Source organism: Gouania willdenowi, chromosome 10, assembly GCF_900634775.1.
Source record: "Gouania willdenowi chromosome 10, fGouWil2.1, whole genome shotgun sequence".
Taxonomy (NCBI): Eukaryota; Metazoa; Chordata; class Actinopteri; order Blenniiformes; family Gobiesocidae; genus Gouania; species Gouania willdenowi.
Genome location: NC_041053.1, coordinates 31,338,089 through 31,351,041, shown reverse-complemented (window position 1 = coordinate 31,351,041; position 12,953 = coordinate 31,338,089). Strand labels below are relative to the sequence as shown.

Sequence of the window (12,953 nt, the reverse complement as noted above, 5' to 3'; positions counted from 1 at the left end):
TATTGATCTAAAAAAAATTCCCAATATATTTTTTTAACCATGTTTTTTAAAGAAAATTAAAAGTGAACCACATAAGACCTTGTTAAACTACCCCATACCTCAGTGCATTTTAGCTTGGATGTTGGACATACTGGGCACTTTTATAGCTATATGTGAAATAATTTAAGAACTTTACAGAATCAGAATCTGCTGTCGAAGCAAAAATTAAAGTTTTTTGAAAAATGTGATTTGACAGTTTAATAAACATTCCACTTGTTTTTTAATATTGGTTCTTGATTTCCAGTTAGTTACCATTTACTTGTTCTCGCAAGTTTAAAAAAAAAAAAAAAAAAAAAAAGTTTTTCATGCCATATTGTACTTGTAAAGGTGAAATGTGTAATTTTTGATATTGTGATGTATATTATACGGAGCCCCAGACATGACATGGTGGATATTTTTTATTTTTTATTTTTTTGGTCACAAGTAATCTGTGGCCACATAATACTAATTTGTGGCAACGAAATACTACGTTCCTGGTGGTTAACGACTTGTAGCACATGCAGTCAAAGAGGAGCAGGTGCTGAGCTGCCCTCGTGGATACCGTGTCGCTTTTATTTATGTTGTACAACCGTTAAAAGTGTTATTTAGTGAGTGTAGCTCTGAGTGTACAGACGCATCACATGCATAACACCGGACTTTTTGTGTTTTTGCACGTTTGTGTTGCTTGTTCATATTTTATAATTTACAATCTGTACTACAATTTGATGAAATAATGAACACATGGTGCAATATGTCTCATTGAAAAAAAAACCCACTTTAAATAGCTTTAACGGGGCGACAGGGTGCCACCCTCCACCAGGTGGTTGGCAGTGTCTCAGTCCCTTTAAGGCTGAGATACACTGTGCGATTTTTTCAGTCATTGTACTCAGCTCCAGCTCAAACTGTGCGACTCAGGTGCAGAGCCGGAATGTGCGCAGCTCACGATGCATGTTCTCACACTATACGGACCGACACTCTGACACTATCTGACTGCTCACACTGTACGTTCATACACGACACGTCAGGGTCTTGTTTCCGGAAATGCAACATACAAATTTGGAGAAGAAGAAGAACACTGAAGCGTCACCAGAGATTACAGAGGTTCTACGTTGTTCGCGCATGCGCAGTGTGAGCGTTTACGTTAAGATGGTTCGTGGCACTGCTTCAACTGTGTTTGTCCGTCGCTGTGTCCAGAAGAGGAGCCGGAGCAGGGCTCTTTCTCCAGCCTGTACTGGTTGTATCCTATGTTAGTGTGCTAGGGAGGCTCTGCTCTGGGAACCCTCTTCATACCAGTCAATCTACGAACTATTGTTTGAATAAAACCTGCATCAAACCGTCTGTGTCTGCCTGAGTTCCTGTATCTGGGTCCGACACTGTCTGTTTAACCTGGTCGAGACATGGTACTGATCCATCCTCCTCGATTGAGAAAGAAAATGAAGCAACAAACACTACATTAACCACTCAGCCAATGGGGCGGTTATAGAAATGTTTAAGATATAATAAAAACAGGGTTGACAACAGGCAAAAACACATAACTTCCTGTTTACAACTGCCACTGTATTATTTTGTAACAACAAATTAGTATTTAGTGTCCACAAATTAGTTTTTTTTTTACCATGTCATGTCTGGATATATGTATTGGGATATATCGCATTATGACATGCAAATCCTGAATGATATCGTATTGTCAGATTCATGGCAATGCACAGCCCTAGTGTCTAGTCTTTTCTGCTTTGTAGAAAAGGCTCTGCATCAGTAGAGCCTTTGTAAAAGATGGATATGCAATTTATTGTTCACTGACTGGTAACACTTTAGTTTCTGTTGTTTCAATTTGAAAATGTACAATGTTCAAACAAACATCAAACATAAAGGCTATAGTGTTAGGTTCAACCTCGAAAAGCAAAACAAAACAATCAAAAGGGAGTTGAATCAAACAGAAACGATGCAAAACAAGTAAAAGTATAAATGTGGTATTGACTTTCTTGTTTTCTGTTTAAAATGTCTGTCACTTTAAGAGTTGGTTTAGTGTAGGAGTTTTTTTGTTGTTTGTTTTTTTTCTATAAAACTAATGCAGCTGTCAGAGAGAAGTGTGTTGGTATCATAGCTTCAGTTCACACAGAGAGGGAAACTTGTTTACTTTTTCATGACAAGTAGGAATGTTTGCTTGTTTTTCGTCTATTGAATTTCTGAATACAAAAAGATATTTTGGTTGTGTAGTATTGTCTTTTTTTCCCTGAATCTTTGATTTGTTTGCATGCAGCAGATCACAAACAAAACATTGTTGGAGAAGGCAAGAGAAGCAGGTTATTGTAGACGTGCATTAACCTTGCCTTGACGTGAAATGTAGTTTGGAAATGCAAATGAAATTTAGAAAAACCCCCAAGGAGAAACAAGCTTGTTCTCTTTTGTCAATTAAGTGGGACATGATTCGTCTGTCTTCTCTATGTGCGGCAGATGGAAGTACAGGAGTGCCAGGAGCAACTGTAATTTGGTTGTATGACGAACCAAGGGGAGAGAAAAGTTTGTTTTCATATCTACATCCCCTCTAACCATTACCTCATACATGCCAAGAAGAGTAGTGGTTCACTTAGGAAAAGACATTTGTATAGTTAATCAGCACAACATAACATTTCACATCTCAGAGTGAGGGAGGGATCATTCAGGTTTGAGATATTGAAATATTTCTACTTGCATCTCCACATTTGTACCAACAAAAAATTGTGCTGCCACATATGCATGCATCATTGACAAATGTATTTACTGTTACTTTTCTTTCCTTTGAGACAAACAAGGGATTTGAATAGTTTGCACCGTTAGAAATAAAGGATTTGCATTGGAAGAGTCTTGCATGAGTAGATGTAGCTAGTTGTCGTCTATATTTAAACGTTAAATGCATTTTTTTCAAAAACAAGTCATATGTTTATCAAACTGTCAAATTACATTTTTCAAAAAGTTTAACCTTTGCGTCTACAATAGATTCTGATTCTGTTAAGTTCTTAAATTCTTTAAAAAAAAAGAAAAAAAAAAGTGACCACATACATCTCTGCTTTGAGGAGTGGTTTAACAAAGTCTTATGTGCTTCACTGACACATATTGACCGGGCGTTTACGTGCTATGCATATGTTAGCGTAATTAAATGGTATTTTCGTTATAAAACAAGATTAAAAAAAGAAATAGAAATAGGACATTTTTTTGGATCAATATGATACTTGCGTGGTGAAATATCGCAATATATCACCGAATCATTTTTTTTCTCACACACTTACTCGCTTCCATCAATCTGCCCAAGGGCGGCTGTGGCTACAATAGTAGCTTACCACCAATGTGTGTTGAGCGAAAAAATAATGTAATATAAAGCACTTTGAGTGTCCATTAAAGCACAATATTAATCCAATGCATTATTATACATATTAGTTATTATTAACATTTGCATAAGTTTTATTACATTCTCCTCTGTAAAATATTTAGCTGTTATTTGGTTTCAACTTGGTATGAATATTTGAATAATGATAGTAGAAGTAGAGACAGGAGAATGGAAGAATAGACGCGTGGCAGGACAGGAGACGGGGAATTGAGATGCAGAACTATCAGGTTAAACAGGTTTGTTATATTACAGATTTATTTCATGAATGCTGCATCCCAAAGTCTGTAAAACACTGTCCCAGCATGGTGTACCAGAGAGGCTTCCCTCCTTCTCACAAGAGTAGAAATGTATGTTTGGCCACATCTTCAATAAAACCAGAGACCAAGAGAAGATCAAACAAAAATAGTTTTGAGTTCGAGACAAGACCAAGACCTTCAAAATGTGACCGGTCCTGTGTACTACAACACTAGTGTGAGAAACTTTGCTACTGTTGTGGGCATCTTCTTCATTTAGCTATATTCATGTCATCTATGATCATATTCAAAATAAATACATACATTTACCCAATTGCACAGTAGAGGATTTTTTGTTTCTTTTTTTGTGTCCCACTTGACTTAAAAACACGTGGCCATTTGTGTGTCCCCACAATGAGGAACACAGGAAGCTCATATCTACCGAGGGGGGAATGGGTTATGAGTGGCAGCTCGGTGAATGGTTGGCTCGTGATTATGCCGATAATGGAATTCTTGTGTCATTGCAGATAGTGCCTCAAGAAATGGCGGAGAATTGCTTCTGGATCAAAGTCAAAGAAGAGAAGTTTGAGAATCCCGACCTATTTGCTGGGCTCTCTCTCTGCTTCTCGTCACACAGCAAAGGTAAGATGGTGACATCTCTGCCCCAAATTAACCCAGGCACACACTCATCATTTAACCTCCCTGGAAATAGATGCCAAACTACTTTTATCTTTTTGTTTATTTGAACAATTTTGCTCTCTGAAATGGTAATTATGTTAAAAACTAAAAATGCATTTACCTACTGCCTACAAAGGCTTGCTCTACTTCTTTCTAATGAGGGATTTTGGTTGTTGTTTTCACAGTTTGTTGTATTTCTGTAAAGTAGAAAAACACTGTGGTTCACATTGTGACTGATTTGTATCCATGCTTCAGTTTCACATCACTGTTTTCATCTAATACACCAACATGATGCAGGTTACTTTTTCATCTTGGTCAGAGAGTGTGGGGAGCTTTGATGAAGGAGGTTTTGGGAGTTCAATGTTCCGAGCCTGCTGGTTTATTTGATAACAACCAGGCTGTGGAACTTTGTTGATGAATGACTCAAACTGGGCAGAGCATAATTTGGGGTTTGTTGTGTGTGACAAGTCATTTCGACCATGGTTTCTCAAATGGGGGTACGCAATGGCACTACAGGGGGTACTTGAGAAAGAGAGAGGAAATTAACAAATGAAAGCATTACAAATATGGGGTTTTATGATGTTTATTTTTAGTTAAAAATAATACTCATATTAAATATTACCAGCAACTCACAAAACGACAACAAAAAAACACAAAATAAGAGAAAAATATACTTGATTTTTAAAAAGAACACATGGAATACACAAAATAAAACCAAACACACACACACACACACTCAGAGAGAAAAATACTATTACCATCAACACATAAAAACGACAACAGAGACGCACTAAATGACAGAAAAACACACAAGATCACTACTACCAAACAACACCAACAACACACACAGAGATAGAATAATTAAAATAATACCAACAACACACAACAATGACAACAAAAACACAAAATGATAGAAAAATATACTGAATAATAGAAATGAAATGAATAAAAAATAATGATAGAAATGATCTAGATTAGAACATGAACTGAAAATGCAAGAGTCAGTCAGGAAATGATTAAAAAATCTAGAAATAAATCTATTCTGGAGGCACTAAATATTGTTATTTATAAAATTACATTCTTTAAAATGTGTGTTATCATTCATTCAGTCCATCATTGTACTCTATAGTTTGTTTGTTTTTTACAGAATTCTGAGTAAAAGATTTGTAGTCGGACAAAGGGTATAGTTGGATTCAGAAATAAGAGAAAGGGGTACTTGAGCTAAAAAAAAAAAGTTTGAGAACCACTGATTTAGACAGAAGTGAGAGGGAGGAGTCAAAGACCTCTAAAACACAGCGATGTCAAGCGTGTGCTCTGTTAGTGTATGCACAGGAACCTCAGAGTTTTCATGTGTACTGTATGTTTGGACACTAGTCAGCCCACCCAGAAGCTTCTCGCACTCCATTCCTCCCAGCCCTGGGGTTTACAAGCCAGACTCATCTCTGTGAAAAATAGCAATTTTCGCTCTGCTGCCGCAAGGTGATTTTCTGACTTCATACAGATGGAAGGAGAATATGGGCTGGCCAGAACAGTTGTTGCACAGCTTAATGAAGTGGCAGCAGAAGTCCTGGCAGTCATGTCACTATTTCCATTTGCCTTTTTTCTGGTAATTTAAGGTCTTTCTGCATTTTCATGCTAGATCTGATTTGTGGGCTTTGTATCGTGGAAGAAAATGTTAACAATAAGTAAATCACTGGTGTGCTCAGGAAATACCGATTGTGTGAAATACATCCCTGAAATAAATCCTTAAGATAAAATACAAGTTAGCATTTGGTTGTAAGTCAGCTATAAATGTTCTTCCTAAATTCATTATTAAATATACTTTCTCACCCACGGGGGTTTATTGAGAGGCTGTTTTCCCAGTGGCAGGGTAGGAATTCATGATCCAGCATTTCCCCTGGGAGTTACCTTTACTGGATCCCTATCAATTACCCCTGCGGGGACTTTCCTGAATCAGCTTTTTTCTCGCTATTGTTGAAACAGAACATGATTTGCTCATGAATGAAAAATGCTGTTTAAAATTTGATAACCTGCCCACCTCCACCACCATCACCACCACCAACAACAACCTCCCCCACCTCACAACCCTCCAGTGAAGTTGAAAGTCAATGAGCAAGGCTTTGATGTAGATAGTATTGCAGAAATGGTGCAAGATGAGATTTTTTTCCTAAAATCAAGTGGTTCATTTGGTTTTTGCTTTTTTCTGTGATTCATGATTTATGCAGCGTACCAAAATGTGTTTCATTCCACGATCAGCGTGCTGGAGCGTTTAATGTTTCCCTGTCTTATGTCTGCACTAAATTTGACCTGGGTGTTCTAACCTACTTCATCGTAAATCCACTTATTTAACCAATAATGGCAGTATTTCAATTGTAAAGCCTGCAGGACAATTTCCCTAGGTTTTGAACTGATTGTATTGTCATAACTCCACGGCTATGGAAACCTATTTGAGCATAAAAGTGATATCAGTGATGTCACATTTATGCTGTAGATGCAGGATATTGGCTTTTGAAAATATTGCAACCAGTCAGGTTGCTGGATTTGGTTATTATCCCTCCTATTTCATTTGCATTAGGTCTACTAAAATTACATTGAAATTGGCCACAAAATCAAAAAAAAAAAATAATAATAATTAAATGCTGAAGATCCTGCAGGGACTGATATCTGCCATACATGTTTTATCATTTATTCATACTTGGAAGTGCAAACTAGAGCACAATAATGATTAAATTACTCATTTTGGCCCATGTATGATAAACTACGCCGTTTTTGGCCCCTGAATTAAATTGAGTTGACAGCTCTATACTAGTGAATGTTTTTGCTTGACTAGTAGACTAAAAACAGTCTACTAGTGCTACTAGTGAGATTTAGTACTCGTAGTACTAGTTCACCAAGTCAAATTCCTCGTGTGTATAACATACATTACATGGCCAATAAAGTTGATTCTATTCTATTCTATTTTATTCTAATAAGGAAAAATGTTCTTCTAGTAATGGTTTTTGGTGCTCTAGTGCATTAGTAGACCTTACTAGTGAAGCAAAGTCCTCTATTATTAGACATTTTTGCGTTACTATTAGTACTACTGCTCGTAACACACAATTGTCCACTCGTAAACAATTTTGCTTCACTGGTTAAATATACTTGCCTACTAGTAAACTAAAATAGAGTACATGTACATGTACTCCAAATATGAGCACAACTAGAGTTTAACTATATGGTTTATATCACTGATATCACATTTAAGCTGAAACAGCTTGCCATTAACAGCATTCATTCAAATTTGATAAACAAGTCATCTATAAAAACCAACTTAATGTGTTTAATAGATATTGTTTTTCCACACACACAAACAACGGACACATACTGTTTTTTATTGCAGAAAACATGGATATTTATAAGTAAAGCACACTTTAGGGGCCGTGTTTATTGTGAAAGATGAGGCAAGCAGGTGTAAATTCTCTCCCTGCAGAGCTGCCCTGAGAAAATGGTGCAGAGCTTGTGTTATCTCCACTTTTCTGATTTCTTTGCTTCACACATGCATTGTTGAAGAACACTCTAGCAGTAAAATAAAAAAAAGAAAGACATACTTTAACAACTCCCAATTTTCAGATGCTTATTGCACTCTGAAGCCTCTAAAACAACGGAGAAGGCAGGGCTGTCATCTCCCCTGCTGTTTTTATGAGTCTTACTGTCTAATGAGTTTTACCAAGACAAAATAAATGATAATCAAAAAGCATTTCAGGCTTGGTTTCAATCTTCTAAAAGCAGTTTTGGTTTCCTCCTTTCCAGTTCATTGTAAAATATCCTTCAGTTTTTGATGGGAAAAAACATAAATAAAAAAATAATAATAATAACTAAAGGTGTGCTCTTTAGTAATTTGAGGTCTGTGAAACAAAAAGGATTGAGTCGTGGTAACACAGATTTGTTTGACTATGTTCAAAAGACTGAAAAATGTGTCAACAGAGCCATTGTGATTACATCAGGACACGAAAAAAAAGTAAAACGTGTGGATTTTAGCAATTACCATTGATAAAGTACTTTTATGTGTTTAAAAAAAAAGAAATAAACATAAATTAAACAGTATTTTTCTTATTAAACCTTCTGACCAAAAAAAATCTTCTAAAGGTCACACAGATAACAAGAAAATTGATTTAGTATTAAATTGGGGATGGGATGAAATACGATAAAAAATGTGATATATTTGGAAAGGGGAAAAACAGTAGTTTTAATTTTATACATTTTTTCCTATTTAAAGTCCAGAAAGTGCCATTCTGCAAATAGAACACAAACACAGAAACTGACAATTCATGTCACTTTATAATTAAAATCAAATCATGTCCTCATCATCATATTCTTCAAAATATATTCCTTTCTGAGCATGAATTTTGCAAAGAAGATTTTTTAACACATTAGAACAGTCTACGTTTTATACTGTGATATCTTATTGCACTACAGTATTCCGTCCAACTCGTAGTCTTTAGTAGAGCTGAACGATTAATTGCATTTGCGATATTATCGCGATACCATAAAACACGATTCTCTAATCGCAAAAGCTGCAATTTTTTAATTTATTTATTTATTTTCTGTCTTGTACTATCCTGTTACGTTCAGAGAGTGTTTAAGAAGTACAGTCCACATGTTTACATGTTTCATGAAACGTGAAGTTAGTTAGATATGTTGAAGAGGAAAATCCACAGATTTGTTTGCTTTATTGTTGTAATCTGTGCTTTAAAATGTGTGTTTTATATTTATTTAAAGTTTAATTAAATCTGACATTGTTTATTATGAAACAGATTGATTCATCGATTGTGTTCATTGAAAAATACATGACAAGATCCCCTTGAAAAAATAATCACACATTTAATCACAGTCGCAATATTGAGGAAAAAAAAACGCAATTAGATGATTTTCCAAAATCGTTCAGCCCTAGTCTTTTGGTTTGTTTCTAGGGTAGTGATTGATCTAATGATGCTCCAATAGATCAGGAACCAATTGTGTTCAGCCGTTATGTGTAAAACCAGATCGATCAGAATCGAGCAGCTGTTTGACAAAAGTATTCCCAACCTTTCAGAGACACAAATCATAGATCTGGCCCAATGGGATGAGTGATCAGCACTAAAAAAAAACCCGAGTTGCAGCACTTTTTTGTGTAATTTGCATTCTCTCTCAAGAATTATTTGGGTTTTCTACACGTGTTCTCTGATTAAATAGAATTAAAAAAAAATAATAAAACATCTCCACCTCTATGTACTTTTAGGTTACATCATTGTGTTTCTTTAACCAGTACCAACTTCATAATCATTATCTGTTTTTTTGTTACACAACAGCATTTTGTCCAACAGTTTATACAGATTATATATATATATATATATATAAAATCTGTTCTTAAAAAATCACTTACAGTCGTATGCTTCTCCAATAGCACCATGATGTGATAAAAGCTGAGCAGAAATCAAATGATACACTCTGATGTACACATTCCTCTCAGATGCCAAAGGAAGGGGTTTCACCTTTAGCGCCCCTGTGTGTTTTGTGATCAAGAAGTTGTTACCACCTACACACAGAAAGCGGGGAACTGTGTTATCACAGATACTATCTCTAATTGTCTTTAATCACCTCCCTAAGATGCTGTAGAACAACTATTCTCAGTTATGGAGTAATTGTTTTTTTTTATTTAATTACATACAGTAGTATGTTCCCCCTTCTTTCTCCTTCTTCTGTTTTCTCCTTCTGTAATTCAGTTCTCCCTGCTTCTCCTCTCCATTGACATGCTCTTTTTTAAACTCTCATCTCCCCTCAGTTCACTTTATCAATCAGTGGGTTGTGCCTTTGTGCAGCTCTTGGGATCAAATCAGATTCACTCTGGGATTGAATGTGTGTGTAGCCATGGCCTCCCGCATTTGAAAGGCAATTCATTCAGCTGGAACTATGCGGTTCAATTTGAAACAAGATTGATGTTGGCAAACTTCACACCCCTTTCTTCCAAAATGTTTCCTCCATTGCCCACATCAATTACTGTTGGACAAAGGGCATGTGCCACTTTGTAATGGTGATGTCTGCGCTTCTCAGGGAAAACAGCACAAGCAAAGAAAAGAGGTTGCACAAAATAACGTGCAAAGCCAACTGTGCAACAAATAAATTGTGAGTTCATTTTTCTTGTTATACAAGACAGTACATACAGTCTATAACTTGTGGGACTTTTTTATGAGTCTTTTGTTTTTTATTAAACGAAATGTCTAAACTACAACTACTACTTCCAAGTGGAAATAAATATTGTTTTTTTTGTTTTGTTTTGTTTTCATTCTTTATTTTTCTGTATTTTTGTTGGAACAAAGTATACAAAGGTTGGTTTGCAACACATTTTGATGGATAAACAATAAAGTAAATAGATGTATTTGGTATTTACAAGTTATCTTTCTTAAAACAAAACTGAGAAAAAAACAACAAAAAACAAAATAAAATCAAATAAACTTGGAAAACAGACAACAAATATTTATTTTGTTGAGGTTCAAATCACCCTCTTTTCCATGTAGGTTTAATAAATAATATAATTATATGAAAGAAGAGAAAACGGAAAGTTTATATCAACATACATACATACATACATACATACAGTACATACCCATATACAATACATACAAATTCAAATTTGCAATAGTTATACTCAACGTAATTACAAATTAAACTTAGATGGACTTAAAGAAATTCTTAAGACAATCTGAGAATATTTTTTTTTCTGGAAAATGAGCATTGTCATTCTTTTTAAGGTTTATTGTACAAAGTAAAACAATTTACCAGGTCAGATTAAAGGTTAGAGTCAGCCTTAGTAAATCTTTTTGTATATTTTAGTGCAGGGCAATCCTCACTTTTTTTTTTGTTTAATTCTGGGGTAGGCAAATGTCCTGTAAGCATTTGTCAAGTGAGCAAATGTCCTATTATTGTTTTTCTGAAAGTGATCGTTTTTTCTCCTACTGCTTCAAAACAGGCCACATGTAGGTTAACATGCAGTGTCTAAATCAGGGGCGTCAAACTCGTTTTAGTTCAGGCGCCAAATACGAAGCCGCATGATCTCAAGTTTTATTAAGTCATTTCAACATTATTGTCCTGCATTATTATCAATAGACACAATAACATTTTTCAACTTATCTCTAGTTGAAATGTTTAACATAAAGGAGAGTTTTTTTCAACTCTTAAAACGGTTTTAATTCATGCTGTGATGCCCGTTTAAAGCCTGGTTGCTAAGTGATGATGATCACAGGTTATCTCTTGCTCCTCTCAAAGGATTTGATCAAATCTTTCCTAGTGTGACCTATCTTGCTTTTGCTTCCCTGGCTTTAACTCAGACACGTATCCTCCCCTACTGAGCCATTGTGACGCGCGCACTATCTCCAATCCTTGCTACAAAGCCGTGGCAGCAGAGCAGTAATGACCCTGGCCACTGCCACTGCAGTAATGATGGAATCAGTGGGGTGGGGTGGGAGTGTGGAGGGGTGGCTCGCTTTCTGGTTCACCCTAAAAAGGTCCCCTAATAACTCTGTTAAAGTCAGGGCAGATCTGACCAACAGATCAAACGCTCTCACAAATAGTCGGCCACCTCCAATTTCACTCTTCACAAACAAGAAATTGTGACTGACCAACACACAGATGTAGCCACTGTTAAGTTTTTGTTTCTTTTTCTTCGATCTGTGCTCAGAATGAGAGCTGCTCTGAAAATGTAATCCCATTAAACTCCATTTATTTAGTTACCAAATGCCTCATTTATAAAGCCCTTTGTAAATTATGCTTTTGGAATGAACACAGTTCTCATGAAGCTCTGTCTTTATTGGCACTCTACTCACACTATTATAAGTCTAATGACTTGGGGCTCAAATAAAGACACTGTGGCCCACTGTGGAATAGTCAGCCTTGTTTTGTGAGTGTTTCCTTTGGTAAGATTATAATGTTTTCTATGTCACAGAGCTGAGAACCCAGGCCTGATGGCTTTTCCTGTTTCCCAGGAGAACATTGCTGTTTATTAGTGATTCTCTATAAATGAGGCTAAGGCATCGGCTAATGCAGCCTGCTCTGTCTTTTGTAAGGATTGTTAGGATTTGCTGTTTCTGCTTGAAATGATTTTAACATACTGTCAGAGTAGGGCTGGGCAATGTATCGAGAGTCAAGATATATCAAGTTTTCTATTTTGGCGATATAAAAAATTACACTATCGCGTATATCAATATATATATATATTAGAGATGCACCGAAATGAAAATTTGTGGCCGAAGCCGAATAAAATACAAACGCTTGGCCGAATACCGAATATTGAATGCAGTTAAGTTTTTCACAATTTTTTTAATTAGTGCATAAATAGCCTAGAATACATTTTTAGACATGTTTTTTAAAGAAATAAATGTTTATTGAATATTCTGACATTTTTTAAATATTGCAGTAGCCTTTGTTTTTCAAAAAAAACATGCATTCAGCCACAGTAGCCACAGTAGATAGGCTAATAATGTAAAATGTAATTCCGTGTTTTCCACTTACATTTTTTTAATTCGTTTTTTTTTTTTTTTTTTTTTTTTTAGAAATATTTATCATTTTTTTAAAGAAAATATCACTTTTTAACTCCTGTGTGGAAACAAAATAAATACTAAAAAAAACATAATTAATGTTATTCTTAG

At 35.6% G+C, this 12,953-nt stretch overlaps 1 protein-coding gene across 6 annotated transcripts in view; it reads left to right on the top strand.

Annotated features, from left to right (window-relative positions):
• diaph2 (diaphanous-related formin 2) overlaps positions 1-12,953 on the top strand; it is a 464,914-nt gene that overhangs the window by 183,473 nt on the left and 268,488 nt on the right. For all 6 annotated transcript variants that reach the window (XM_028459306.1, XM_028459309.1, XM_028459308.1 and 3 more), the window contains one exon: positions 4,143-4,257. In XM_028459306.1, the coding sequence (XP_028315107.1) occupies positions 4,143-4,257 (115 nt within the window). The remainder of the gene's footprint in view (positions 1-4,142; positions 4,258-12,953) is intronic.